The sequence below is a fragment of the Salmo trutta genome, chromosome 24 (genome assembly GCF_901001165.1).
Source record: "Salmo trutta chromosome 24, fSalTru1.1, whole genome shotgun sequence".
Lineage (NCBI taxonomy): Eukaryota > Metazoa > Chordata > Actinopteri > Salmoniformes > Salmonidae > Salmo > Salmo trutta.
In genome coordinates, this window is record NC_042980.1 from 7383909 (window position 1) to 7411253 (window position 27345).

The 27345-nt window shown below is 42.8% G+C and overlaps 1 protein-coding gene across 3 annotated transcripts; it reads left to right on the forward strand.

Moving 5' to 3' along the window:
- The first annotated feature begins 1259 nt into the window (after positions 1-1259).
- pgap1 (post-GPI attachment to proteins inositol deacylase 1) lies at positions 1260-27345 on the forward strand. 3 transcript variants are annotated; one of them, XM_029710838.1, is made up of 26 exons: positions 1260-1748; positions 2753-2906; positions 13736-13911; positions 14177-14348; positions 14449-14609; positions 15440-15492; positions 15590-15656; positions 16789-16894; positions 17045-17103; positions 17372-17455; positions 17689-17750; positions 19207-19258; positions 19538-19615; positions 19892-19967; positions 20150-20223; positions 20386-20440; positions 20616-20682; positions 20821-20926; positions 21130-21168; positions 21340-21524; positions 21870-22100; positions 22188-22323; positions 22412-22462; positions 22546-22970; positions 23094-23201; positions 23333-27345. In XM_029710838.1, exons 1-26 carry the CDS (start codon positions 1617-1619, stop codon positions 23469-23471), a joined length of 3048 nt encoding a protein of 1015 aa, XP_029566698.1. In that variant the 5' UTR covers positions 1260-1616; the 3' UTR covers positions 23472-27345. The 3 variants fall into 3 exon arrangements, with proteins under 3 accessions (XP_029566698.1, XP_029566700.1, XP_029566701.1); XM_029710840.1 differs by having other exon boundaries at positions 1261-1748; positions 17701-17750; XM_029710841.1 differs by lacking the exon at positions 1260-1748 and adding an exon at positions 2304-2322.

The following is a 27345-nucleotide window of genomic DNA, read 5'->3' on the forward strand; positions in this document are numbered from 1 at the left end:
ACAAGGACTTAAGTTTACACATCCTACAAAAAAAGGTGCTCCTAGAGTGCTGGGAACATAAACAAAATCTGAATACAAGCTTTTGGTGGATAGGCAATTGCATGGCGAGAGAGATGGGGCTGTTTGGGAGGGAGTTTAGCCCCTCTGTGGGTCTTCCTGCTATCCCACCTTGGTGTCTCCCTCAACCAGTGTTAGATCTAGGGTTGCTTGAGTGGGTAAGAGATGTTGAGGAAGGAGTAGATTCAGTTTGCTTTCTAGAATATATTCACAGATGGACCTAAGGACCCTAAAACAGGGAGGACAGCAGCAGCTTTTAGTGTTCCTGAGTTTAAGATGGCAGTGACAAAAAGAGCAACGGATCATTTATCTGTTTACACAATGGAGTTGTTGGTCATACTATTGGCTGCCGAGTGTGTGGATGAGGTGAGGCAAGACAGGGTAGTCATCTGCTCTGACTCTTGTGCAGCATTGATGAGCTTAAATTCATGTGTGTCTCAGAGCAGACAGGATGTATTGTATGAGGTTTTGCAGTGTTTGTATAGGGTGAAAAAATTGGGTATTTGTGATGTTCCTCTGGGTACCAACTCATATGGGAGTAGAGGGGAATGAGGAAGTGGATATTATTGCCAAGCAGGCTCCTAAACATCCTAATGTTGAGATGGAATTGTCAATCAGTAAAGCAGAAGCCAAGGAATTAATAAGAACAGTGGTTAAAAATAAGTGGCAAGTGTTGTGGAACAGGGAGAGTAAGGGAAGACACCTGTATAAGATCCAGGAAAAGGTGGGGGCAGGGAGGTCCTCAGGCCCGAGAGAAAAGGGAGGAAAGTGAAGTCACAAGGCTGAGACTGGGACACAAGGCTAAATAGTGCATTGAAAGTGGTGGGGGAACATCCAATTGGGAGGTCTGATCATTGTCAGGAGGAGATGAAGACAGTGGAACCACTAGCGGTTCTGGGGAGGGGGGGCAGTGCCCCTGTGACAACAATTTTGGACCCCCTTGTGGCCCCCCTAAATGTGGATGATTATAAATAATTTTTACATAACTCATTTTAACTATCATTCTTTTTTTACATCCGTTATTAGACAGTGGCAACGATGATGATTATGAACATGGTATTTTGCCTGCTAATGCCTGCAATGCAGTGAAGAAAATGATATGACAACAATAACGTCTAATGTAACTGGCCCCTCTAACAGTACAACTGGCCCCAGCTTGGCCCCCCCAGTTGAAATGGTCTAGAACCGCCACTGAGTGGAACATGTTCTATTTCAGTGCCAGAAATATGTGAGCGAAGGGGAGCTATTGTTATTAGATTTGAGGAGTAATGAGGTTGAAGAGCCAGGATTAAGTGAACTGCTGTGGAAATCTTCAGGGGATGTAGTATTTCATTATGTATTTCGTTTCCTTAGAGAGACGAGATTATTGGGTAGGATTTAGACCTTCGGTCCACACTCCAGTCCATTTGGAGGCGATAATGCACCTTAAAGTTGGTTGCCAACCGCCATATAGCATCCACAGAAGAAGAAGAAGATCAGTTTTAACAGAGAGAGGGTTTGCGGAAGGAAAAATGGGAACAGTATACCTGTAAATAGACAAAATCCGAACGACAGTAGACATGAGAGTCGCCACTGTGGCCTTTTACGGGTGTGCACTGGGTCTTCTGGCGATGGGCCTGCGAGAAATGTTTTCGGGATTTGAAGAGAATAGGTGCACAATGACCTATATGTTCGAGTACCCCGAGTACCGGGTGAGTAGTTTGCCTATTGACCTCAAACAAATGGCACCGTGCGCGATTCGGGTTTCGGTTCGGCGTAATCACTCGGCACTATCAACAACACTCGGAACGTTGCTGCCAAATGCGTAACATTATTTCAGTGTCCATCCTTTTCAGGACAAGCTAGCATTTTTTTCTCTCCAGCTGTCAATGTCCAGCTGTGATTTTTGATAGCCATAATATGGCTAGCTATAAATTAGCCCATGGCCGATATATAATGCTGAAGCTCGAGCTACCTGTTGTTGTTAAGCACCTGCATTAGGCTTCCAATTTCAACATCGCACCTCATGCATGATTTTCAGGACTATTTCCTTGGTGAGGATGTCGACGGTGTGTGTCATGCACACCTAGCTTCCGTTTCATATTTACCATGGAATTCTATATTATTTATAGTACTAGCTACAATAGAGAGGTGGCATGGTAGGCAGTTACTGTATGTTGGGGATGCTGACTGAGTGTGTGGTGTCATCATTGTATGTTACATCAGGGCTCAGGAGATCACACCTTGTGTTGGAAGCTGCAGTTGATCCATGATAAGTACTATAAGGTGATTATTCCACCCATTGAGTGCCTGGCACAAGCATATGGCCCTGTGTGGTCTGTCTGCACTCACCATGGTGCTGATAAAATATGAAGAATTAGACCAATGTATTAGAAGTAGCTATTATATTTATTATCCAAAATTGTTCTCTGATCAGATTTGCTCAATCAAGAGTCAGTATCTGTCACGTGGTCCCACACCTCTCCTGTCCTTCAGCGTGCGCACACACACATAATGATGCTTTCTCACTGTACTGTTTTTTTTCTTCTTCTCTGTGATGTGTTAATCTGCCTAAAAGTGTGGTTCAGCTGTTCCCAACATATGGCTCTACCTCTAGGGAGGTGTGTGTGTATCCTTAGTGTGTTGTACTTTAGGCCCGGAGAGTATGAGCTCTATCAGGGATGTGTGTGTCCTCACTATGTTCGTGTGTTTACAGCGTATTGCCCTACCCCGACGCGTGGCCCGCCAGTACCCAGCGTATGGGCTTTACCTGTACGGAGAGGGCCAGTACGCTCAGGACACTCGCGGACTAAAACTAACCGGGGCCCCTGTTCTTTTCCTACCTGGAAACGCAGGCAGCTACAAACAAGGTGAGCCTCTACCACCATTAACCAAACTCATCCACTTCTCAAACTTACTCTAATCGAACATACCCACTCAGCTCAGATTAGGGAATATCACAAGCTTGCTCTCTCCATTGCTCTAACAATGGAAGCTAAGAATTTCTAATGTACAATATCTGCTTCGGTTACATATTGTACATAGGCTGGTGAAAGTCTTGTATTTGAGCAAGATCTTATGGAAGGGTTTCCCAACTGGCGGTGATTTTATTTGGTCCCCCAAGTTTTCTAAGCAAAAGAAATACACAAAATATATATATATAGAATATATTTTGGCCAACAAAATGCACTATGTGGATATCACTTGAAAGTATTAATTAAAATGCTTGTTTCCAAAGGTGTGTGTGTGTGTGTGTGTGTGTGTGTGTGTGTGTGTGTGTGTGTGTGTGTGTGTGTGTGTGTGTGTGTGTGTGTGTGTGTGTGAAAACACCAGAAAATCAGCTCCAAGGGATTTTAATTCTGGAAATCTGTTCCAAAGTATTCCCACGCATAAGAGAGTTATACAGTATGTGTGTGATCTTATACAAGGTTTGAAATTATTGTTTTAGTTAAATATTATATCCGTGTGGGTTTCTTGCGGTCAATTTGCAGTTTACAAATTATTTGTAATTATGTTCTCTTCCCCCTGACCTTCTGGCTGAATTTAGTTGATGATCCCCCTTCTATGCCCACTCTAATGCAGATCTATCCTCTTCTGGTTTGGTGTTGCTAGTGGCTGCTGGTGGGAGTAGAACACCCACGCTCTCTTTCTCTCACTCTCAATCTTGCGTGCATACGCCCACCCACCCCCACATACACACACATACACACAAGCTGTAGAAAAATGCTTATTGAAATTCTCGATTATCGTAGATTTATTGGTGGTGACAGTGTTTCCTAGCCTCAGTGCAGTGGGCAGCTGGGAGGAGGTGCTCTTATTCTCCATGGACTTTACTGTCCCAGAATTTTTTGGAGTTTGTGCTACAGGATGCAAATTTCTGTTTGAAAAAGCTAGCCTTTGCTTTTCTAATTGCCTGTTGGTTCCTAACTTCCCTGAAAAGTTGCATATCGCGGGGGCTATTCGATGCCAATGCAGAACGCCACGGGATGTTTTTGTGCTGGTCAAGGGCAGTCAGGTCTGGAGTGAATCAAGGGCTATATCTGTTCCTGGTTCTACATTTTTTTAATGGGGCATGCTTATTTAAGATGTCGAGGAAAGCACTTTTACAGAATAACCAGGCATCCTCTACTGACGGAATGAGGTCAATATCTTTCCAGGATACCCGGGCCAGGTCGATTAGAAAGGCCTGCTCGATGAAGTGTTTTAGGGGGCATTTGACTGTGATGAGGGGAGGTCGTTTGACCGCAGACCCATTACGGAAGCAGGCAATGAGGCAGTGAGCACGCAAAGAGTGCTCCCGCACATTGGCTAACCGGGCTATCTGCATTGTGTCCCACCACCTGCCAACCCCTTTTTTACGCTACTACTACTCTCTGTTCATCATATATGCATAGTCACTTTAACCATATCTACATGTACATACTACCTCAATCAGTCTGACTAACCGGTGTCCATATGTAGCCTCGCTACTGTATATAGCCTGTCTTTTTACTGTTGTTTTATTTCTTTACCTACCTATTGTTCACCTAATACCTTTTTTGCACTATTGGTTAGAGCCTGTAAGTAAGCATTTCACTGTGAGGTCTACACCTGTTGTATTCGACGCACGTGTCAAATAAACTTTGATTTGATCGCTGAGATCCTGGTTGAAGACAGCAGAGGTGTATTTAGAGGGCAGGTTGGTCAGGGTGATATCTATGAGGGTGCCCGAGTTTACGGATTTGGGGTTGTACCTGGTAGGTTCCATGATAATTTGGGGGAGATTGAGGGCATCTAGCTTAGATTGTAGGACGGCCGGGGTGTTAAGCAAATCCCAGTTTAGGTCACCTAACAGTACAAACTCTGAAGATAAATGGGGGGCAATTAATTCACATGTGATGTCCAGGGTGCAGCTGGGGGGCTGAAACAAGCTGCAACAGTGAGAGACTTATTTCTGGAAAGGTGGATTTTTAAAAGTAGAAGCTCGAACTGTTTGGGCACAGACCTGGATAGCATGACAGAACTCTGCAGGCTGTCTCTGCAGTAGATTGCAACTCCACCCCCTTTGGCAGTTCTATCTTGGCAGAAAATGTTATAGTTGGGGATGGAAATTTCAGAATTTTTTTTTGGCCTTCCAAAGCCAGGATTCAGACATGGCTAGGACATCAGGGTTGGCGGAGTGTGCTAAAGCAGTGAATAAAACAAACTTAGGGAGGAGGCTTCTGATGTTAACATGCATGAACCCAAGGCTTTTACGGTTACAGAAGTCAACAAATGATAGCACCTGGGGAGTAGGAGTGGAACTGGGGGCTACAGGGCCTGGGTTAACCTCTACATCACCAGAGGAGGAGTAGGATAAGGGTATGGCTAAAGGCTATAAGAAGTGGTCGTCTAGTACGTTGGGGACAGAGAATAAAAGGAGCAGATTTCTGGGTGTGGTAGAATAGATTCAAGGCATAATGTACAGACAAGGGTATGGTAGGATGTGAGCACAGTGGAGGTAAACCTATGTGTTGCGTGATGATGATGAGAGGCATCAATTAATGTAGGTGAGGTCTCCTCGTGTGTGGGGTGGGACGAAAGAGCAATCTAAGACAATTTGAACGGGACTGAGGGCTCTACAGTGAAATAAAGCAATAAAAACTAGCCAAGACAGCAGTAGACGAGGCATATTGACATTAGAGAGAGGCATAAAGAAATCACAGGTGTTGATCAGGAGAGCTAAGGTAAACAAAATGGGCTACCGTGTTATTGAAACATTCCAGGGGGCATCAGCTGTGTAGCCGAGTGATCATCGGGTCAAAAAAGGAGCAATAGGTGAGACGGGGTGATGTACGGTGTTCACTACTACACTCGGCCAGCAGGGGACACAGCATTCAGAAAAAGCTAACGGGTCGGGCTAATAGATGGTTTTGCGGCGATATCATAACAGAATAGCCTGTTGAGACTAGAGGTCAACTGATTATGATTTTTCAACGCCGATACAGATTATTGGAGGACAAAAAAAGCCGCTACCGATTATCGGTCAATTTTTATTTATATATATTTGTAATAATGACAATTACAACAATACTGAATGAACACTTATTTTAACTTAATATAATACATCAATAAAATGTCTTTACTCTCAAATAAATAATGAAACATGTTCAATTTGGTTTAAATAATGCAAAACAAAGTGTTGGAGAAGAAAGTAAAAGTGCAATATGTGCCACGTAAAAAAGCTAACGTTTAAGTTCCTTGTTCAGAACATATGAAGCTGCTGGTTCCTTTTTAACATGAGTCTTCAATATTCCCAGGTAAGAAGTTTTAGGTTGTAGTTATTATAGGACTATTTCTCTCTATACCATTTGTATTTCATATACCTTTGACTATTGGATGTTCTAATAGGTACTTTAGTATTGCCAGCCTAATCTCGGGCGTTGATAGGCTTGAAGTCATAAACAGCGCAATGCTTGAAGCACAGCGAAGAGCGGTTGGCAAATGCAGGAAAGTGCTGTTTGAATGAATGCTTATGAGCCTGCTGTTGCCTACCACCGCTCAGTCAGACTGTTCTGTCAAATCATAGACTTAATTATAATATAATAACACACAGCTCATTAATATGGTAAAATCCGGAAGCTATCATTTTGAAAACAAAACGTTTATTCTTTCAGTGAAATACGGAACCGTTCCGTATTTTATCTAACGGGTGGCATCCTTAAGTCTAAATGTTGCTCTTACATTGCACAGCCATCAATGTTATGTCATCATTATGTACAATTCTGGCAAATTAATTACGGTCTTTGTTAGGAATAAATGGTCTTCACACAGTTGCAACGAACCAGGCTGCCCAAACTGCTGCATATACCCTGACTCTGCTTGCACAGAACGCAAGAGAAGTGACACAATTTCCCTAGTTAAAAGAAATTCATGTTAGCAGGCAATATTAACTAATTATGCATGTTTAAAAGTATAAATACTTGTGTATTGATTTTAAGAAAGGCATTGATGTTTATGGTTAGGTACACATTGGTGCAACGACAGTGCTTTTTTTCGCGAATGTGCTTGTTAAATCACCCATTTGGCGAAGTAGGCTGTGATTCAATGATAAATTAACAGGCACCGCATCAATTATATGCAACGCAGGACAAGCTAGATAAACTAGTAATATCATCAACCATGTGTTGTTAACTAGTGATTATGTTAAGATTGATTGTTTTTTATAAGATAAGTTTAATTCTAGCTAGCACCTTACCTTGGCTCCTTGCTGCACTTGCATAACAGGTAGTCAGCCTGCCACGCAGTCTCCTCGTGGTGCAATGTAATCGGCCAAAATCGGTGTCCAAAAATGCCGATTACCGATTGTTATGAAATCTTGAAATCGGCCCTGATTAATCGGTCGACCTCTAGTTGAGACCACATCGTGCGATCACGTCGGCAGTCCAGTCGTGTTGGATTAGTGAGGCTCCGTGTCGACAATAAAGGGTCCAGGCCAATTGGCAAAGGAGGTAATTGTAGCCCTAGAATTAGTTGGTATATGGGGCTAGCTGGTGCTTGCTTCGGGGCAGAGGCGTTAGCTAGCAGTAGCCAGTTGTTTGCAGCTAGCTAGGAGTAATGATCCAGAGTGGCAGTAATCCGGTGATATGGTGGAGAAAAGCAGTCCGATATGCTCGGAGTTGATATCGCGCTGTGCAGACTGGCAGGTGATTGTCCGAGCTAAAGCTGGCTTATTCCGGGGGGAAAAAGGCGAGGACAGCTAGCCGTGGCTAACAAAGACTAGTAGCTAGTTAGCTGGCTAGCTCCTGATGGAAGTTCCAGTTATAAGGAATAAAAATAACAGATCTGTACCACATTGGGTGAGGCGGGTTGCAGGAATCAGGTGATATGGTAGAGAGAAGCAGTCCGATATGTTCTGGGTTGATATCGCGCTGTGCAGACTGGCAGGTGATTGTCCGAGCTAAGGCTGGCTGATTCCGGGGGAAAAAAGGCATGGACAGCTAGCCGTGTCTTACAAAGACTAGTAGCTAGTTAGCTAGTTCCTGATGGAAGTTCCAGTTATAAGGAATAAAAATAGAAGATCCGTTCCACATTGGGTGAGGTGGGTTGCAGGAAAGTATATTTAGTTTGTAGATAGAAGTGAGATTAAGATATATACGAAAAAATACCAACTATTTACAAGGGGCCATCTTGGATGGTGATCCAAGATGATGGTGATCTTTAGCTGTTTTACATTCAACAACATCAGCACTAAGTAGGCTATGTTTAGGCTACTTTAAAGCCTGTCAAGCCTAATACCTAGTTTTACATTAAACACACTTAAAGTGATACTTTGAGATTTTGGCAATGAAGCCCTTTATCTACTTCCACAGAGTCAGATTAACTCATGGATACTCTTTATGCATGCATTCAGTATGAAAGAAGTTGGAGGTAATTATGCAAGCCAATGCTAACTAGTATTAGCGCAATGACTGGTAATAGTATGTTAACAGCTAGCTGTTACCATAGACTGCCAGTCATTGCTCTAATGATAGTTAGCAATTGCACTAACTCTAGTTAGCAACTTCATTTAAACTGTACACAGAGACATAAAAATGGTATCCACAAATTATCCCTTTAATCAGAGTTGACTTAAACTGTTAAAATGAGTGCTATTGTTCATAGGGAGGTGAAATGAGGTCCAGGTTCACAGGTCAATTGAAGGGATGCTTAAATCCATAATCTACACACTGCCCTCTTTTGCTAATCAGATTACTTAATTAACTCCAATAGTAAATCTAGTCTGTTAAGAGGTCATCTTGTGTTGATATCCATGAGCTTGGCCGACCCTAATCCTCACATTGGGGGACAGCCACTGTTTAGGGATGTGGTGGATGAATGTCAGGGATGATGGTCCCATAAGCAAAAAAATTGAAATTAAAAGGAAATTTCATCCTGGCTCTGCCATGGCACATAGTCATTACTTTATTAACAACATTACGTTTTTATCATAAACATCAAGATTATCGAAACCACAAGCTAGAACGAGCACATTTTCATTTCACTAGTAGAACGTTTTCTTTTTTGCTGTATTCGGCTGCTAAACAACAAAGTCCAGCATTCATTTTTTAATTTTTTTTTTTTTTTAATGTTACCTTTATTTAACTAGGCAAGTCAGTTGGGAACAAATTCTTATTTACAATGACGGCCTACCGGGGAACAGTGGGTTAACTGCCTTTTTCAGGGGCAGAACGACAGATTTTTACCTTGTCAGCTTCGGGCTTCAATCCAGCAACCTTTCGGTTACTGGCCCAACGCTCTAACCACTAGGCTACCTGCCACCCCCATTCATAGTGAATGCAGATACCGCCCTGCTAGGTAGATGGGGAGTGCCCACAAACTTGAATAATGGTGTTATTTACTTCTAACGACCAACACACAGTAATCTCAGAACTTCTCTAGGCAAGATTTTTTTTGAAAACATTTGTTTTTCATCATGCCTGTGTGGTGTTCTGTCTGACTGTGCTAATAACAAACAAGTGCGAAAATGAGTTCCAGTGCCTTCGGAAAGTGTTCAGACCCCTTCACTTTTTCTAAATTTTGTTAGGTTAGGGCCTTATTCTAAAATATATTAAATAGATTTTTTTCCTCATCAATCTATACACAATACTCCATAATTACAAAGCAATAGCAGGTTTTGAAACATTTTTGCTAATCTATTAAAAATAAACTCAAATATTACATTTACATAAGTATTCAGACCCTTTACTCAGTACTTTGAAGCACCTTTTGGCAGCGATTACAGCCTTGAGTCTTCTCGGGTATGAATCTACAAGCTTGGCATACCTGTATTTGGGGAGTTTCTCCTATTCTTCTCTGCAGATCCTCTCAAGCTCTGGATGGGGAACGTCACTGCACAGCTATTTTCAGGTCACTCCTGAGAAGTTCGATCGGGTGTGCTCAGGGTCGAACTTTCGCCCCAGTTTGAAGTCCTGAGCGCTCTGGAGCAGGTTTTCATCAAGGATCTCTCTGTACTTTGCTCCGTTCATCGTTGCCTCGATCCTGACTAGTCTCCCAGTCCCTGTCGCTGAAAAACATCCCCAGAGCAATGCTGCCACCATCATGCTGTAGGGATGGTGCCAGGTTTCATCCAGACGTGGTGCTTGGCATTCAGGCCAAAGAGTTCAATGTTAGTTTCATCAGACCAGAGAATCTTGTTTCTTATGGTCAGAGAGTACTTTAGGTGCTTTTTGGCAAACTCCAGACGGGCTGTCATGTGCCTTTTACTGAGAAGTGGCTTCTCTCTGGCCACTCTGCCATAAAGGCCTGATTGGTGGAGTGCTGCAGAGATGGTTGTCCTTCTGGAAGGTTCTCCCATCTCCACAGACGAACTCTGTATCTCTGTCAGAGTGACCATTGGGTTCTTGGTCACCACCATGACCAAGGCCCTTCTCCCCCGAATGCTCAGTTTGGCCAGGCAACCAGCTCTAGGAAGAGTCTTGGTTGTTCCAAACTTCTTCTATCCCATTTAGGATGTCATTGAAAATAAGAATTTGTTCTTAACTGACTTGCCTAGTTAAATAAAGATTAAATAAATAAAAAACATTTAAAAGAATAATGGAGGCCACTGTATTCTTGTAGACCTTCAATGCTGCAGAAATGTTTTGGTACCTTAACCCAGATCTGTGCCTCAACACAATCCTGTCTCAGAGCTCTGCGGACAATTCCTTCTACCTCATGGCTTGGTTTTTGCTCTGACATGCACTGTCAGCTGTGGGACCTTATATAGACAGGTGTGTGCCTTTTCAAATCATGTCCAATCATTTGAATTTACCACAGTTGGACTCTAATCAAGTTGTCGAAACGTCTCAAGGATCATCAATAAGAAACAGGATGCACCTGAGCTCAGCTGAGTCTCATAGCAAAGGTTCTGAATGCTTAAGTAAATAAGGTATTTCTGTTTTTGCTTTGTCATTATGAGGTTTTGTGCTTAGATTGATCAGGGGAGAAAACAATTGAATCAATGTTAGAATAAGGCTGTAACGTAACAAAATGAAGAAAACGTCAAAGGGTCTGAGTTCTTTCCCGAATGCACTGTAAACTACACTATTTAATGCTAACTCAAAAGAGAACTGGGTATTCAACAAGAATGTTATATGGTAAAAGTAACATACACAAATACAGTATGAATAATGTAGTATAGTTCAGTGTGTAGAAAACTGTAGCTACAGATTGTTACACCAGATAATGTGATTTAACCAAATATTTTTGGTATCCATTACTGGGAGTTACAGGATGGGTAATGCTCGGTGTAGCACAGAGAATTTTCGACCAGCCTTAGCTTAGGGATACCGTCATTGTGCTCGATTCTGGGAACACGAGTCTCAAAATGTCTGTGTCTAGTTGCAGGGGGTCCTTTTGAGTTTAGAAAATGCTCCGTCATTAAAATAAATATTTGTTTTGCTCCATGAAGTAATCCAACAAAGGGTAAGCCACCATCTTGTCTATTTCAAGCCTTCTCTTGTTGATTGAGACAGTTGGGTGTCTAAACGAAGACAGCATCACTAAGGTTGGTTGCAAATCCTCTGTGCTATACTAAACAGTACCCATCCTGTAACTCCCAGTAATGGATACTGAAAAATCTTTGGTTAAATCACATTATCTGGTTTAATAATCTATAGCTAAAAGAACTGGTGATCAGCAGATGATGGGATAGGTAGTCATGATGAAATTGACATTCACAAAGAAACATGCAGTAAGAAAAAACAGTAATCCGTGTCGTAAAGTTCAGGGAATACTTGTATAGCTGTGGGAGTGGTCATTATCAAACTGCCATTCTCTTGAGTCATCTTCTGCTTGAAATACAGTATAATGTCCAATCCACCGTGAGGGAAACAGTTCTGCTACAATGACACACACAGGCAAAGGAATTATTTCTCTCTCTGGAATTCACTCCTGGAAGAAGCCCAGGCACCACATGGTATTGTTTATAAGACAAACAAATATAATGAATTATACTCTATTGTACAGTTTGAACGACAGTTGAACTGTGCCAGCATAACATCAACATTAGGGTAGAATAGTTGAACATGTGCACAGGCACAGATATTACATTTAGAACAATATCTAGCCTAATAGAAATAAATATGGCGTAACCCTCAACCTTTGCACAGTGACCAGACTGTACAAATGTGCCTAGGTAGGCAGACAGACATGGCTGTAGCTAGATACTATCAGGCATGCTTAGGCAAATATATTTATAGTAAAACCAGATTCAGTTTGAGATTTACAACAGTAAAGTGTAATTATTGTTTCTCCTCTTAGCTAGCTGGATAGCCAATTGTTATTTACATCTGTTAGGATTCCAATCTTGCGTCATGCCTATAATTTTGTGAGATTGAAACGCATCAACGGTCATAACCAATGTCAACCTTTGTCAATTATGTTACATAGCTAACTAGTAAAATTATTTACAGCTGCTAATGTTACACGTTTGCTAACAAGTTAGCAGTCGCCAGACTAACTAGCTAGCCAACTCCAGTCATGTGGTAACGTTTGCTGGTAAACCTAGCTTTGTGTCTGGTTGTTACATTTTAGCTTGCTGTTTACAATAGAGCTCCGATTGTTAAACCTCTTCTATGTTTAGTCATAGATATGGCTACCTGTAGTTGTTTCGCTAACTTAGCTATCTAGCTAGACTAGATGGCTACCTACCTAGCTAGCTACCTAAGTTAGCAAACAGACAAATAATTTGATTTTCCCCTACTGTAACACAGTACTATGTTAGCCAGCAATACACAATATGAGTTTCAGTAGATAAACTAAAGTTAGCTAGGTGACTTGCAGGAAAGAGTACTTAGCTAGCCACCGTATTTGTCATCTGCCCTCTTGGTGCGGGTATTGGTTGTAACTGAGCTATCAAAATCCATCTCTGTTTCGAAACCTCTTCGCTATATTCCGGTTGAAATGTGTGGTTGAATGTCACCATGTAGCTAATAGAACATCAAGTGCTCCATTGTCGAATTTGTGTTGTTGAGGAATCTGAAAAATTCCCGCCTTGGGGGAGTGACGGGGCCAGAGCATGAAGCACCGCCCCATGAGAGTTGTAGTCTTACAGAGACTGGAAAAAATGCTTCCGGTTGTATATTTAGCAATGAATCACTGAAAGACGTCCAATGGCTCTATCAATCAAGGACAACCATATCTACACTCACAAAATCGTATAGTGCGATCAGTATAACATAGAGCTTTCATGAAATGACACAAAGCAGGACCCCATCATCAATACATCGGAAGCCGTCAGAGGGTACATCATTCAGCGAGCGAAGCCCAGACCTGCCATCCTTCTTGGCAATTATGTGACCTACAAACGCCTTGGACATGATGAAGATAAGCCAAAATTCCCCCAGAGTTAATTTCCCCTTTTAAGGTTAAAGGTTGAGGTCATCGCTAGCTGGCCACCTTCAAAATGACACGCACATGGTGTTCGGTAGGATTAGGGTTGGGCCTATCTCATATACATGGCAATTATGTCCGTTCTACAATGACCAGTTAGTGACACTAGTTACACACCCCTATCAATAGTCAAGCTATTCATTTGTTCCAGCCGAACATCGTTTGAGGGCTGTTACTGCATAGCCCTGACCTACGTCTCCTCCCTTGCCCAACTTCAGGTTATTACATTGTTTTTAATCTTATCCTTAAGTGTTAATCTTCTCACAGCTTTCTAATCGGTTTATGACCTCTTATGTCCTCTCACCAGCTCGCTCCCTGGGTTCGGTGGCTCTGAGGAAGGCTGAGGCCCTGGAAGGAGGGGTCCACCTCAACGTGTTCACCATCGACTTCAACGAGGAGCTTGTGGCCCTGTATGGAGGCAGCCTGCGCCGGCAGACCCACTTCCTACACGAGAGCATCAAGGCCATCCTGCGCCTCTACAAGGTATATTATATAAGAAAATATTGTATGAGCTCTCTCAAAAACATCAGATATATAAATGCTAACTAAAAATGGCTAACAACTAACTTCCACCCAAGCCGAAATCAACCCCTAGGCACTTGTCTGAGAGGGCAGGTGGAGTTTTTGCCATATTGCTTATACAATCCAATCCTCTCAGATAAACACAAGTGCCTAGGGGCTAAGGATCAATTTGGGATTGGGCATTAGACTGATAAACCAAACCCCACACCTACCTCTTTCTCCGCAGGACCATGAAGCCCCTCCTCATAGTGTGGTGTTGGTGGGTCACTCCATGGGGGGAGTGGTGGCCCGAGCCCTCTTCACCCTGCCCCGCTTCAGCCCTCGCCTTGTCAGCCTCATCATCACCCAGGCCTCCCCTCACCAGGCCCCCGTGCTGTCCCTCGACACACACCTACTGGGTATGGAACACGCACACTAGGGATTACAAAGTATAGTAACCCCCAGCACTGTGATCTGTCTGTATTACAGTGTTCTCTCGTTTCTGCTCTGTGTGTGTAGAGTTCTACTCTGCTGTGAGACAGCGCTGGGTAGGTCGAGCGGAAGACCTGCGCAACGTGACAGTTCTCTCCGTGGGGGGTGGTTACCGTGACTATCAGGTGCGCTCCGGCCTCACGGCCCTGCCCTGCCCCCAGGATGACCCAAGCAAGCTGTCTCTGGTGGTAAGACCCTGGTGGCAAAATTGTCCACTCAAAAGCTTTATATTGATAAGATATACTTTATTGTCTATTAACTTACTGAGAACAGAAATTTGTATTTTTATGCTCCCAACCCGAGACACACACACACACACACACACACACACCCCAAGAGGCTGGAAGCAATGAGTCAGCTGCAGTTCAGTGCCCCTAACCACTAGGCTACCTGCCGCCCAATTAGTTAGCCACATGCCAAAAACAATATACACTGAGTATACTACACATTAGGAAGACCTTCCTAATATTAAGTTTCACCCCTCCCCTTGCCCTCAGAACAGCATCAATTCATAGGGGCATGGACTCTACAAGGTGTCGAAAGTGTTCCACAGGAATGCTGGCCCATGTTGACTCCAATGCTTCCCACAGCTGTATCACGTTGGCTGGATGTCCTTTGGGTGACCATTCTTGATACACACGGAAAACTGTTGAGCGTGGAAAAACCCAGCAGCGTTGCAATTCTTGACGATGCGCCTGGCAACTACTACCATAGCCAATTCAAAGGCACTTAAATCTTGTGTATTTCCCACTCACCCTCTGAGTGGCACACATACACAATCTAGGCTTAAAAATCATTCTTTAACCTGTCTCCTCCCCTTCAGCTACAGGGATTTGAAATGGATTTAACAAGTGACATAAGGGATCATAACTTTCACCTGGTCGGTCAGTTTTTTTATGCTTAGTGTACGTTTCATTCAGATAGCCCAGATTAATTTAGACTGCCCCAAGTCCTTCAGCCTTGCATTCAATTTCAAACTGATAGTGTTAATATACTTTTCTGTTTTTCTTTTATGAAGGTTACTGCTGTTCCTAGGACCTGGGTGTCCACGGACCACCTGTCCATTGTTTGGTAAGTAGAGGAATTCAATTTAGAGCTTGCTTGATGTAATCTCCAGACCCTCTTACATAAATATGCAAGTCATTTCCTTATTGTGTTTGTTTTCCAGGTGCAAAGAGCTGGTTCTGGCCACTGTGCGGGCATTCTTTGACCTCATTGAACCTGAAACGGGACAGGTGAGTATCACACTGGCTCACTAGACTGGAAACCAGGCTGGGCCTCCTTGACTGATCTCAAAAACACAGGATAGGCAACATTTTGGATGTCATTTGGGAATTTGCTTCCAACTATCCAGTTATTTCGCATCAGTAGCTAGGTTTCAATCCAATTGGTGACAGATATTCATTCAAATATTTGTGTTTTTTCGACCAAAAAGACAAAATCTGTGCGTAATTAAGTATTGCACAAAAAGTATTTTTTCCCTTAAGTTTTCATGAACTGAATAAAAACCAAAGTTCAATGCATTTCCATTTCATTTTCAACTCTACCAATAGTTTTGTAACAAACTGTTAAATAGCAAATGTGCCTACTTTTGTCTTGGCACGTGCGCTCTAGACAACAACAGCTTGCATATACAGTGCGGGTAGGCTAGTCTACATGATGAGATTATTATGGGTGCATTTTTATTTGTCAAACAGCAGTCAAGCATTGACCATCATGTCACCAAAATAAGACCCTCGATATATATATTGGAAAGGAGCATTAAACTCATCTCTGTGCACTTTCATCACCCTGTGAAGTTCATCATAATTTATTTCATCTAATAAACTGCATGTTTTCCCGAGTCTTAATGGGAGGACCACACACCATATCATTGCGTGACTCCACGTTTACTTCGATAGGATGGTTATTATATCTATATTTGCACATGGTGTTTCCACCACCATTTCTCACACCACCATTTCTCCCACCGTGTCGAACGAACAAATGATGTCTGCATTTATAAAAAGTTACCAAAACGTCAAATTTTTTTCCTATTATTATTATTATTATTATTATTATTTTTTTATATGGTATGACTTTACTCACATAACTGGATGGAAACGGGGTTATAGCAGATGAAGGAAAGGAGACCAAGTGAAAGCCTATGCAGACTAGATGTACACCAGGATTGTGGCTCAATTAATCTTAGTGTGTCGCTTACTTCCCTAATTGATCTGAAAAGAGTTTGATAGGAGAAATAATTAGTCTAGAATCTTGCCTGGTCTTTTCAACTCTTAAGTGGCCATGAAGGAAAGAAAATTGGAACACTCTGTCTGTCCATTTGAAGTTGCTAAGTACTGTGTATTGATGTCTTTTTTTTACCAGTTTTCAGACGATCCAGAGAGGAGAATGGCCATTCTGAACCATCATTTTATCAGACACCCTGTACGTGTGCTGGGTGAGCAGCTAGAGACGCCCGTTTCCCTCTCAGGTCAGTGGGTTACAGTGCTATAGTGTGTTTTGTAGTAGGGCCGAATGGTGTGACTGCATGTCACTTTTTAGGCTGTGTGTCCTTTACATATGTCCTTTACATATGTATTACTGGGTGTGTGATCACTCTCCTATTTATCACATTCTCCAGGGTCTCCTAAAACGTGGAGCGAGGTGAACACACTCCGTCTGGCGTACAGTGCTCCCAAAGTAAGCCTGCACCATTACCACCAGGGCTGAGGTCCATTTTGGCCCATAGACCCTTCACATAGCTCCTATCACTTTGGTCTTCACAGACCTAAAATAACTAGATATGTGTAATTAATGTGATTTATTACACCACTTAGTCTTCTAGTAGGCTAAATTGCGCTTCTAGACCCAGAAGGAGCTGGGCCTTGATCATAGATGCATACATAATTTACAGATCCATGCCTTCTGAAAATATGGCTCGGAGTTATTGTTTCTTTGCTCTCTGCAGGAAGGACAAGCTAAGTATTTCCTGTTTGCCCTCTCCAGTCGCAGGAGAGCCTACAGCCACTTCTACTGTCGCAGCAACAACCTGGTGAGACTGAGATGGCAGCTCTGCTGCTTTAATGGGATTCAAACCAGTATACAATATATGCTCTTATGATAACACTGGTGCTTCCCACTGGTTATGAATCTGCCACCATTTGTAAGAGATTTTTGATATGTAAGACTAATGAAGTGAGTAAGTCTGCAAGTTGAGAACACAGTAATAGGTGAATCTTGCAAGCAGAAGACTATTTTGTGAGACTACCGAGCCAATGTTTGTAGTCTCTCCAACAGGAAATGACTAGCTGGGTTTACGGTTGTACACAGATGAACGGATCCATGTGGTGAGTAAGGGTGTGGATAAGTTGGGATCCTTAACGTTAAAGAAAAATGTTTTTGTTGTTCCCTGCCCCCCACAAAATTAAAATCACAGTGCAGTTATCACAAAACTTTATCTTATGTGTTATAGCCCAACTAGACGGTAGGCTATAAAGGCCTGGAGGAAGCTGTGTAATTTAAATAAAACCTGAGAGCAAAAGGCGAACTTTAGGCTACTTTGGTGAATTTGCGAGGCATGCGTGACAAGACATTGCAAGATACAGATTACCAATACATTCTTTCTGCCTGCCGCCTTCACTTTCCCTCGCGCTGGCTTGCCTGCTCTTGCTCTTCGCTAATGATATGAGTGTGTATTCAGTCTGTTTTTATTTATTTTTATTTAACCTTTATTTAACTAGGCAAGTCAATTAAGAAAAAAGTCTTATTTACAATGACGGCCTACCCGGCCAAACCCTAACCCGGACAACGCTGGGCCAATTGTGCGCCGCCCTATGGGACTCCCAATCACGGCCGGCTGTGATACAGCCTGGAATTGAACCAGGGTCTGTAGTGACACCTCTAGCACTGAGATGCAGTGCCCTAGAACACTGTGCCACTCTGGAACCCTGTTGCGTGTAGAATATCCTAGCCTATTCATTGATGATAGGCCCTGCTTTACTGAAGTTGCGAGACATTGCAAGCCAAGAATTTAAGATACAGCATTCCATTGCGAGATACAGCTTTTGATTGCCGATAGATAGGCCTTGTGCACGTCTCTGACTTTGTCTGCCTGTTTGCCGACCTGCCTATACTGTGTCCATCCCCTCTCTTCGTCCCTCGCTAGCTCGCTATGAAAGACACGAGTGTTGTTTTCTCAGAAGTACAGAAAATAATCAGTCTCCTCCATTCCAAAAATACTGAATCTTGATACTCAGAAATGGGAGTTGACGGGCAAGGAGCCGAGGAATCAATTATTTTGGGTCGGCTCTTCACCACTATGGCAGAGAAAGACAAGCAACACCAGCTAAGTTAAATGGGAAGGAAATGCAAACTTTGCGAGGTGGAATTGAGGTACAGTAACGGTAGTAAAGATTCCATGCTTCAACATCTGAAAGGGACGCACCGTGAGACCCAAACCGCTGCTGGCAGCAGCGCAGCTGCATTGTGAATTCACGTGGAATTTTATGAATATTTCTTATCGTTTTAACGCAAAACTGATAAAATGACTGTTTAAATGTTATTTAGATGTTTTTTCTCCATTTGTCCCATCCCTAGTGGTGAGTACTGACTGGCCATGTCAGACGTGCACTCTTTCCATTTGTCTCTCTCTCTTTCTCCTCCTTCATTCGCCTTTATCTCTGCTTCAGCTTACTGCTTGCTCTTTCTGACATCTGACGGACCATTCTTTCTCTCTCTCCATGCTCCTTCTCTTCTTCTTTTCTCCCTTCGTTGCCATCTCTGACTGTACTCTTCTTTCCCCAGTGTGCAGGCAGTGGATCTGTCTTTTGGAACAGAACTTCTCCCAGCTTACAAGGTAATCATTAACTTCCCATATTTACACCATCACTAAATATTAGGGGTTAGTCAGTTATTTGAAGTCGAAAGTGTTTGTGTCAATCTGCTGTTTCTCTGTTTTTCATTTCTCTGTTTCTTGTGTTGTGAAATGCACTTTAAATAAATTGTGACATGACTTGACACTGCACTCAAACCATGTTGACCAAAATAAATAAGTATATATAATAATTAAGTGTATATCAAAATAAATATTCACAACTGTTGCTTCGCTGGTCTCTGTCCGTCCCTCTTACCCCAGGTTCTGACTCTGAGCCTCAGTGAGCTGTCCTCTGTCTCTCACCTCATTGTGGTTGCCTCCAACCTCAACGGTAGACAGGTACACTGTGTGCTCTCTTTTCCTTATAACCCAAAGCATTCTTTCATTCTTAAAAACAACTTTAGATTTTGATAGCACTTATGTGCCCTAGTTATTGACAAATACAGATACAAGTAGAGAAACACTATTTTCCAGAAGGCGTAGTGACAATATAAGTAAATAAACTATATTTATCTCAGTGGTATCGCCATTCCATATTTATAAATGTGAAGAGAAGTAGAGAAACTCTTGTAGTACCCTTCAATGTGTGTATCTTTTCTACTCTGTGTCCCACAGTTCACAGTGGAGTGTGAGTGGCAGAGACAGGAGTCTCAGACCATCTCTGTGCCAGTACCACACGTTCTCTCCTTCGGTGAGTCCTCCTTTTCTCTAATTCCTCCCTGTAGAAACAATTATATTTGCAGTCTGGTTTGTCTGAAAACATTTATTTTGCAAGAGCTAGTTAGTTAGGTATACTGAATTTGTTGACGTTTCTCATTCGGTGGGCAACACTTGCTCCCAATGGTTGAACTCTGTGGGTCCTCGCTCGTTCAGGCATGAGTGTTAGTGACGTGACTCTCAACTCCACCGGACTTCGGCACACCATTGAGCTGCAGCACTTTCATCAGGTAAGTCCATCTGAATTGTATATTTCTATAATAAGTTTGGTTAAGTAATTATCCACTACTTGCAGTCAGTACATTCTATCAGGAGGTTGAACATCTTACATACAGTACTGGCAGAACAAGACAGGTATTTGGTCTTATACTTTCTGACCACTGTATCCTCAGGTCTATCAGGCTTTCAGAATTTCAGTCGTAAGCCACTGCAAAGTAACCAAAGCAGGTAAGCAGATGTCTACAGTTTTGCAGCAGCACATTTTTATCAACTGATGGGGTGCGTGTTTGTGCGAGTTTAGTTAACAGCTGCTCTTAATCATCTTTAATTTATGATTTTGGTAATGGTTCAAAATGCAAAGTACCAGTAATGTTGGATTGAATGTCCTTGTCTCTATGTACAGACAGACTGCCCAATGTCTACATAATGAAGGTGCCATGGTTTAGGGAGGACTCCGTTACCACGTCCAGGCAAGATCTTACCACCTGTCCGTCCATCTGTTTGTCTGTCCAATCCTATGACATTTGGCTATTTTTAAATCTAATGTATTTACCAGTAACCCAATGGAAAACTGTTATTTATTTGGTCTATCCCTGCATCTCTCTCAGTATTCCCTCTGTAACAGAGATATCGGGAATGCTCCACACGAGTCGTCCTGACAACTCTGCTGGTGTCCTGTTGCAGCTCCACACTGCCCCCAACTGCCACTATAAGGTACTGCCCACAGAATGAAATGGGATAGTTTTGTTTTTCCTGTTATCTCAACATGGTATTGGCCATTTAATGTGAGGCATTAAACCATGATACAGGCTTCAAGCTGAATCACGTTTGGTTTTTAATTCAAAAAACTTTATTACATTTCCCTTTTTCCTCTAAGACTGGCTGAATCTCTCTCTTTCTCATCTCTCCCTCTCCAGGTATCTGTGAGAACATCATTTCCCAGAGTGCTTGGACAGGTAAGACCTGTACTCTGTTGTGCTCAGGTCTCACCCTTACATACAGAGTTATGAGCATTGTAGTAGTCCTGGGTAATTTAGCCTTGTGTGAAATGGAGGCAAGTTAGCTTAATTCAAACACACCAATATGACTAATTAGCTAACACATTTTCTACCCTGCTGTCCTTCCAGGTGCTGAGGTTCTGTGGGCCCGTGTTGCCGGTGTACGTGGCTGTAGCGCTCCTACTGGCCTGTGGGGGGCAGATGTCCTCTGTCGTGAGGATGGGGCGCCCCCTACAGATGAGCCATGCCGTGGCCAGATCCCTGCAGCCCCACAAGGTGGACCTTCCCGTCTACCTGCTGCATCTGCTGCTCAGGTAGACCTATTATTCCAGCAAGCATGCATGTGTGTGCAACAGTGGAGGCTGCTGAGTGGAGGACTGCTCATAATAATGGCTGGACGGAGCGAATGGAATGGCATCAAACACATGGAAACCATGTGAAAACCATGTGTTTGATGTTGTTGATACTGTTCCACTGATTTCGCTCCAGCCATTAACACGTTCCCATCCTCCCCAATTAAGCTGCCACCAACCTCCTGTGGTGTGCACACACACAAATGCATGTGCACACACACTGTGAAAGACCACTCGTATTACATGAAACCACACCACACCATACAAAGTCCCTCTATCCTCCTTCATCCCTCTATTTGTATCCAGGTATAGCTGGTTCCAGGATGGTTGGTCCACTCTTCATCTCCCACCGTTAGATGCTCTCCCCGCCACCTCCCCAGATGGTACGACACAGGAGGGGTTGCCCCTAAACGAAGACTGGCCACGCCTCCTGTCCCCCCTGCTGTATGTTTTGGGAGCAGCCATGGCCTTCTGGGGCAGCGTGCTGCTTCGCCTCTTTCTAAGGCTGCTTTCGTTGCTATTGGCCCCGCTTCACAGGTAATGAATGCCCGCTCCCCTCATGCATTCGATTGAACTACATGGAATTGGAATTAGTTGAGTGTGTGTGTGGGTGTCTGCTTTCAGGCCCTCTGTGTCTCGGGACTGCGGCACCCTGCATAGGCGTACTCAGCTGCTCCTCATCCTGTGTCTGAGCGTGTTAGGATGGGCTTCCTGTGGAGCCCTGTCAATCACAGCCACCTTCCTGCTGCATCTCTACCGAGTGAGTCTAGGGGCCCAGTTAAATACTTACTCATTGAACTTGTTAGTTTCCCTGTGGTTTACTGATGTATGCCTATGTTTCTGTCCAGGTCCTGAGGCTACAGATGACAGAGAGGTCTCTGAGTCATATGCTGAACCTGGTAAGATTCAGAATGATTGCCCTCTCTAAAATGACCTCTCTAAAATATTCACATATTGATTATAATCACAACTACCCTTCCAGGCGCCCGAGAAACAAACAGACAAAGACAACGGAACTGGAAACAAAGAGAGAGGCACTGGGGAAAAAGAGAGAGGCACTGGGGAAAAAGAGAGAGGCACTGGGGAAAAAGAGAGAGGCACTGGGGAAAAAGAGAGAGGCACTGGGGAAAAAGAGAGAGGCACTGGGGAAAAAGAGAGAGGCACTGGGGAAAAAGAGAGAGGCACTGGGGAAAAAGAGAGAGGCACTGGGGAAAAAGAGAGAGGCACTGGGAACAGTGAGGTCCTGGACAGCAAACCTAAAGAATGTAACGGCGCCCCCCTGCTGTCGGACTCAGTGCTGCAGGATGTGAGAGATGACCTGCAGCTGCACGTCAGCCTGTCTGCTCTCCTCACTCTACCAGTCATGCTCTGTGCCCCATCACTGATCCACTGGACCCGCAACCTCAGGTACTAGAGTGTGTGTCAAGCCCTTACCTTGTCCACCCTCTTCTTCCCTAACTCTACCGTGTGTGTGTCCATGTGTAGAACTGTGATTTTCCTCCTTCCTTTAATTGCCTTTTCTCTTTGCAGATATTCTGTTGCTCGTTTGGATCCTGACCCTTGCTGGCCCCACTCCTTGCCTCTCTTCATCGCCTCTCTGCTGCTCATCAACTGTAACACACTCACTCTCAGCTACAGGTGCTTGTATTATACTGCTCTGTCTGTCTCACATGCGCGCACACACATCTTTCATGTCTGTCTTCACTCCTGTCCTTTCACCCAGGTGTGTGTGTGTATTTTAACTTGTGTATTACGCTCTTATGTTTCAGTAAAACCCTGCCTATCACATCCCGCCTGCTGTTGCCTCTCTCCGTTGCCATGGTGACTTTCTCCCCACTCCATCTATACCGTGTAAACTACTTTGTGTCTGCAGCCCTGGTTCCGCTGGCTGTTTCCTGTCTCTTCTGAGTTCTGCTGGTACCTGCGCTGGGCCTATCACTCAGCAGACTCACAGATCCGGGTCAGGTCCCCAAACTGGTCAAAGCTAGTCTGGCCTGGGATTGCGCTCCCCTTTCAGGCCCTGAAGGGGGCGACGATGGCGACCCTACAGCAGAGCCATAGACATACATAGTTTGCGAAACTGTCCGCCATGTTGTCTCCAAGTGTTCCAAGCTTTTGGTGCCAACATGGCTACCATTGGAATTCCCAGTCTTAACCAAGTTTGCCTTACTCTGTATATATATGGCTCTGTCTTAAAGGAGCATGACACGATTACTCCTTCATAACAAATGTCACGCCTGATACTTGTGGTTCTCAACAGGATATTGCTCTCATCGTTTTTCATACAACTGTAATTTAACCTATTTTAGTACAGTATAGTGAGTATGAGGGGATTTGTCTCGTGTTTATTGGATTCTGTTTATTGGCCCTAAACATCTTGGCCTGTCTTATTGGTAAATTTGATTGAACACACTCATGAAGCTAGCTACCTTTACTCTGTCATTAGTAAGATGTCAAATGTTGCAATTAGGGTTGCAAAACTACCTGTAATTTTCCATTATAAAATATGATTAAAAAAATAAATTTTACATGCTATGAAAATTATTAAAATCCTTAAACTTTTCAAAAGTCTGGTAGTTTACTGGTCAATTTTGAAAGTTACTGGTAACATTCCCTCCCTTTGCAACCTTAGTTACAATATTGTCATGCAGCTAGCTGTACTGTATGCAAGATGACCGTGGCTAACTCGCTTGCTTGGCTAGCTACTGTAACTCCACAGGACATGTTCCGTCATGCTTTTGACAGTGTAAAGATTTGAAAGGTTTTACAAGGAAGAGTTGGCTTAAACTCTATCACACCCTCAAACCTTCTTCAGCTGCTATCTTATGTTGCTATCATCCTGTTCAAAACACAGATGATGCATTTTTGAAAGTGGAGCTCCTAACTACATAACCTGTTCTTAGCCAAGTATGGTCATTTATTACGCAGTATGTGGCCATAGCTATGAATGTTATTGGTTAGTCTCAATCTAAAGTGACCGGGTCCTGACTACCTAGGATATCACGAGGAATGGATGACCCTGCGCACCATAGCTTAATTTAGTTGTGCAATGTTGTAGGAAGGTTATATGGAGTTGGATGCTATTCCACATCAGATCACTAGGGGGATAACTTGACGTTGTATCTATGTCGTAACACAACTACTTGAGCAGTTTTTCTGTGCATCTCTATGGAGGGAGTCCAGGTTGATGTTATCCATACTAGAGTATATTAGATCTGATATTACCTTGCAAACAGGCCTATCATGTGACTTTGATATTCTGTTACAAGCTACTGTCTATTTCTGATTTAACAAAATGTCCTCCGCTTGAAGAGCTAGCTTTAAAGGGATCTTTGGCTTTTTTATTGATGTCGTTAAGAGGCCATGGCCCCTATTATTTACTAGAAGAGTTGTTACTTACTTGGAAAACATCAGCACTTGGTATTTCCATTTGCCTTAATCAGTTACCTCACATTTTTCCAAACTGGATTTTCTAAAGACACATAGCTCTTGCATTGAAATACAGTTGACAAACTGACATCGGCTTGGTATCCACAAGGCAAATACACGTATAAGTGTGTATTACCATCATTGTAGTAATGAAAGCACAGGGTTGTAGATATTCAGGATCAGATGAAGGAGCCCTATTGCCACCGATACATGGAGGCACCTGAGATGGTGCCTTTAGACTGTTTCACCCTCTACCGTTTGCTAATTCAAGGTGTGTGTGTGTTTGCGTAAAACCCTATCAGCCATAGCTCCACTCCAATGTACAACACAGTGGATTGTGTTAGTGGTGTTTTTTTGACAATTGTTTTGTAAGAATTAACCAATAGTGTGTGTGTGTGTGTGTGTGTGTGTGCGTGTACTTTTGATGCTCACCAGCACCCCTTGACCCCAACTCTGTTGGCATCCCTTGGACAAAGCAGCTAGTGCCTTTCTGCCGATTTGCCCCTCCACGCATTCACTCTCCTATCTGCCTGTCAATCAAGACACTTCCCTAGTATAGGGCATAAGATTGTGACATAGACCAGCATCTCTGATTAGTGACTAATCTGGTCATCTGAGTGCAACAGTAGTGAGCATAACTCTTGCTTGTAGCTGTCTTAACACTTTCATTTGCAAGACAGAACAGATTTCAAATACAGAATGGTTACATGGAATGGAACAGGTTATGTTAGTGTGTGTTAAATGATTTGACAAAGCCACAATGTTGTTATGTCAAGGTAAAGGCAGCTTGGTTCTTGTACAGTGTTACAACTTTTCAAGCTCAAGAAGACAGGCTATGAATTAAACACCTTTGTCCATCCTAGCTAGCTTCAATTTAAAGAGACCAAACCCACTCCAGCACAAACACACATGCATATACTACACTCTCTCCCCGACGACACCCCTGTGTCACCTGCACTGTGAATGTACCTGTTTGTTTGTATGTGTGTGCATAAGTATGTAAGACTTTAGTGTGGGTGCTTTGTGTGTACTAAACTATAGTATGTCAATGTGGTGCAGTTTTAGTGCTTTGAAACGTACATATTCTGCCTCATTCCAAATGTGAATCGTGACCAGATTTATATAGATGAAACTTTGTGGTAAAACTAGTAGAACTGGGCATATGTTTTCTATGAATATGATAGATTTTTTTTTTCTTTTTTTATTGGTGTTCACTGTGACCGTGCCGTGATTTCTGAAGTGAGATTGACACCTCAGCAACTACTCATGTTCTAACGTAACCAACCAGAGTGAAGCTGTCACTACAAGCATATCTCAATTTATGTGTTTGTTTAGCTTTTTATGCTCTTTGAGATTATTTTTATGTAATGAAAAGCACTACACAAGTTAAATAAATAATAATTATATGGGATATTGTTCCTTGAACCCTGAAATGCCTAATGTTTGCATTCATAGCTGTTAGGATTGTAATGTTAGCAGTCATAACCTTTTTTATTATTAAAATATGTTATTGCAACTGTAAGTGGTCATAACAGTTGTTTGTTATTAAAAGCAGACAATTTGCATTATGATTGCCTGAAAATGTATATGCTCACGTTAACAGAGTAATGTAGTAGATGGTGGCTGCTTGTGGAATGATGAATGATTATACCAAGGATATAGCTGATGATTTTAAGGAAAGTGTCTCCAAATTGTACATATTGTGTGTCCAATGAAGTGAATTGCTGTTGCTTCGTGCTGTTGTAGCTTTACTGTTGCAACTAGGATACTAGACAGACTTCAACTCCACAGCGACTCCACCCCCCCCCCCCACCCCAGTACTTTCTTCTTTGATTCACATCCAATGACAAAATACTTACATGTAAATGTCCCAACATACATATTCAACTAGAGTGGTGGATTTAGTTCAGCAACTGTAAAGTCCAGATGAATGCTAAAAAAAAAAGTGTTACCAAACTGTCGGTTTCACGCTGATAGTCATGTTATTGATGCGGTCTCTTGCCGTTTCTGTCCCAGGTGACTTTAAACCTATAACCTCCTATCTAACTGGTCCTCGTTGTGTGACGATGGTCTCTTGCTGACCTTTGCTGAACAAGAAATGTTCCAAAAATGAAATTGGACCTTGCCCTGAGTGAATGTTTGGAGTTTGTTTCTACAATTAGATTATAGGTCAAGTGACAAGGACCGGCATACTCAATTCTCAGGTTTTAGCATTGTCGCAACAAAAAAAAGAGATTGCTTTGGTGTTTTTTTTATATTGTAAACATTTTTTATCTAATGTTATTATAACTGAGATTTGTGCAATTTGTTAGCATTATTGCTGTTCAAATAAAGTTGTGAGAAGAAATGGCAA

Coding starts and splice junctions, on each gene's coding strand:
- pgap1 (XM_029710838.1), top strand. CDS start 1,617: ATGAGAGTCGCCACTGTGGCCTTTTACGGGTGTGCACTGGGTCTTCTG. Junction 15,493..15,589: donor GACCACCTGTCCATTGTTTG/GTAAGTAGAGGA, acceptor TTTGTTTTCCAG/GTGCAAAGAGCTGGTTCTGG. Junction 22,971..23,093: donor CACTGGACCCGCAACCTCAG/GTACTAGAGTGT, acceptor TTCTCTTTGCAG/ATATTCTGTTGCTCGTTTGG.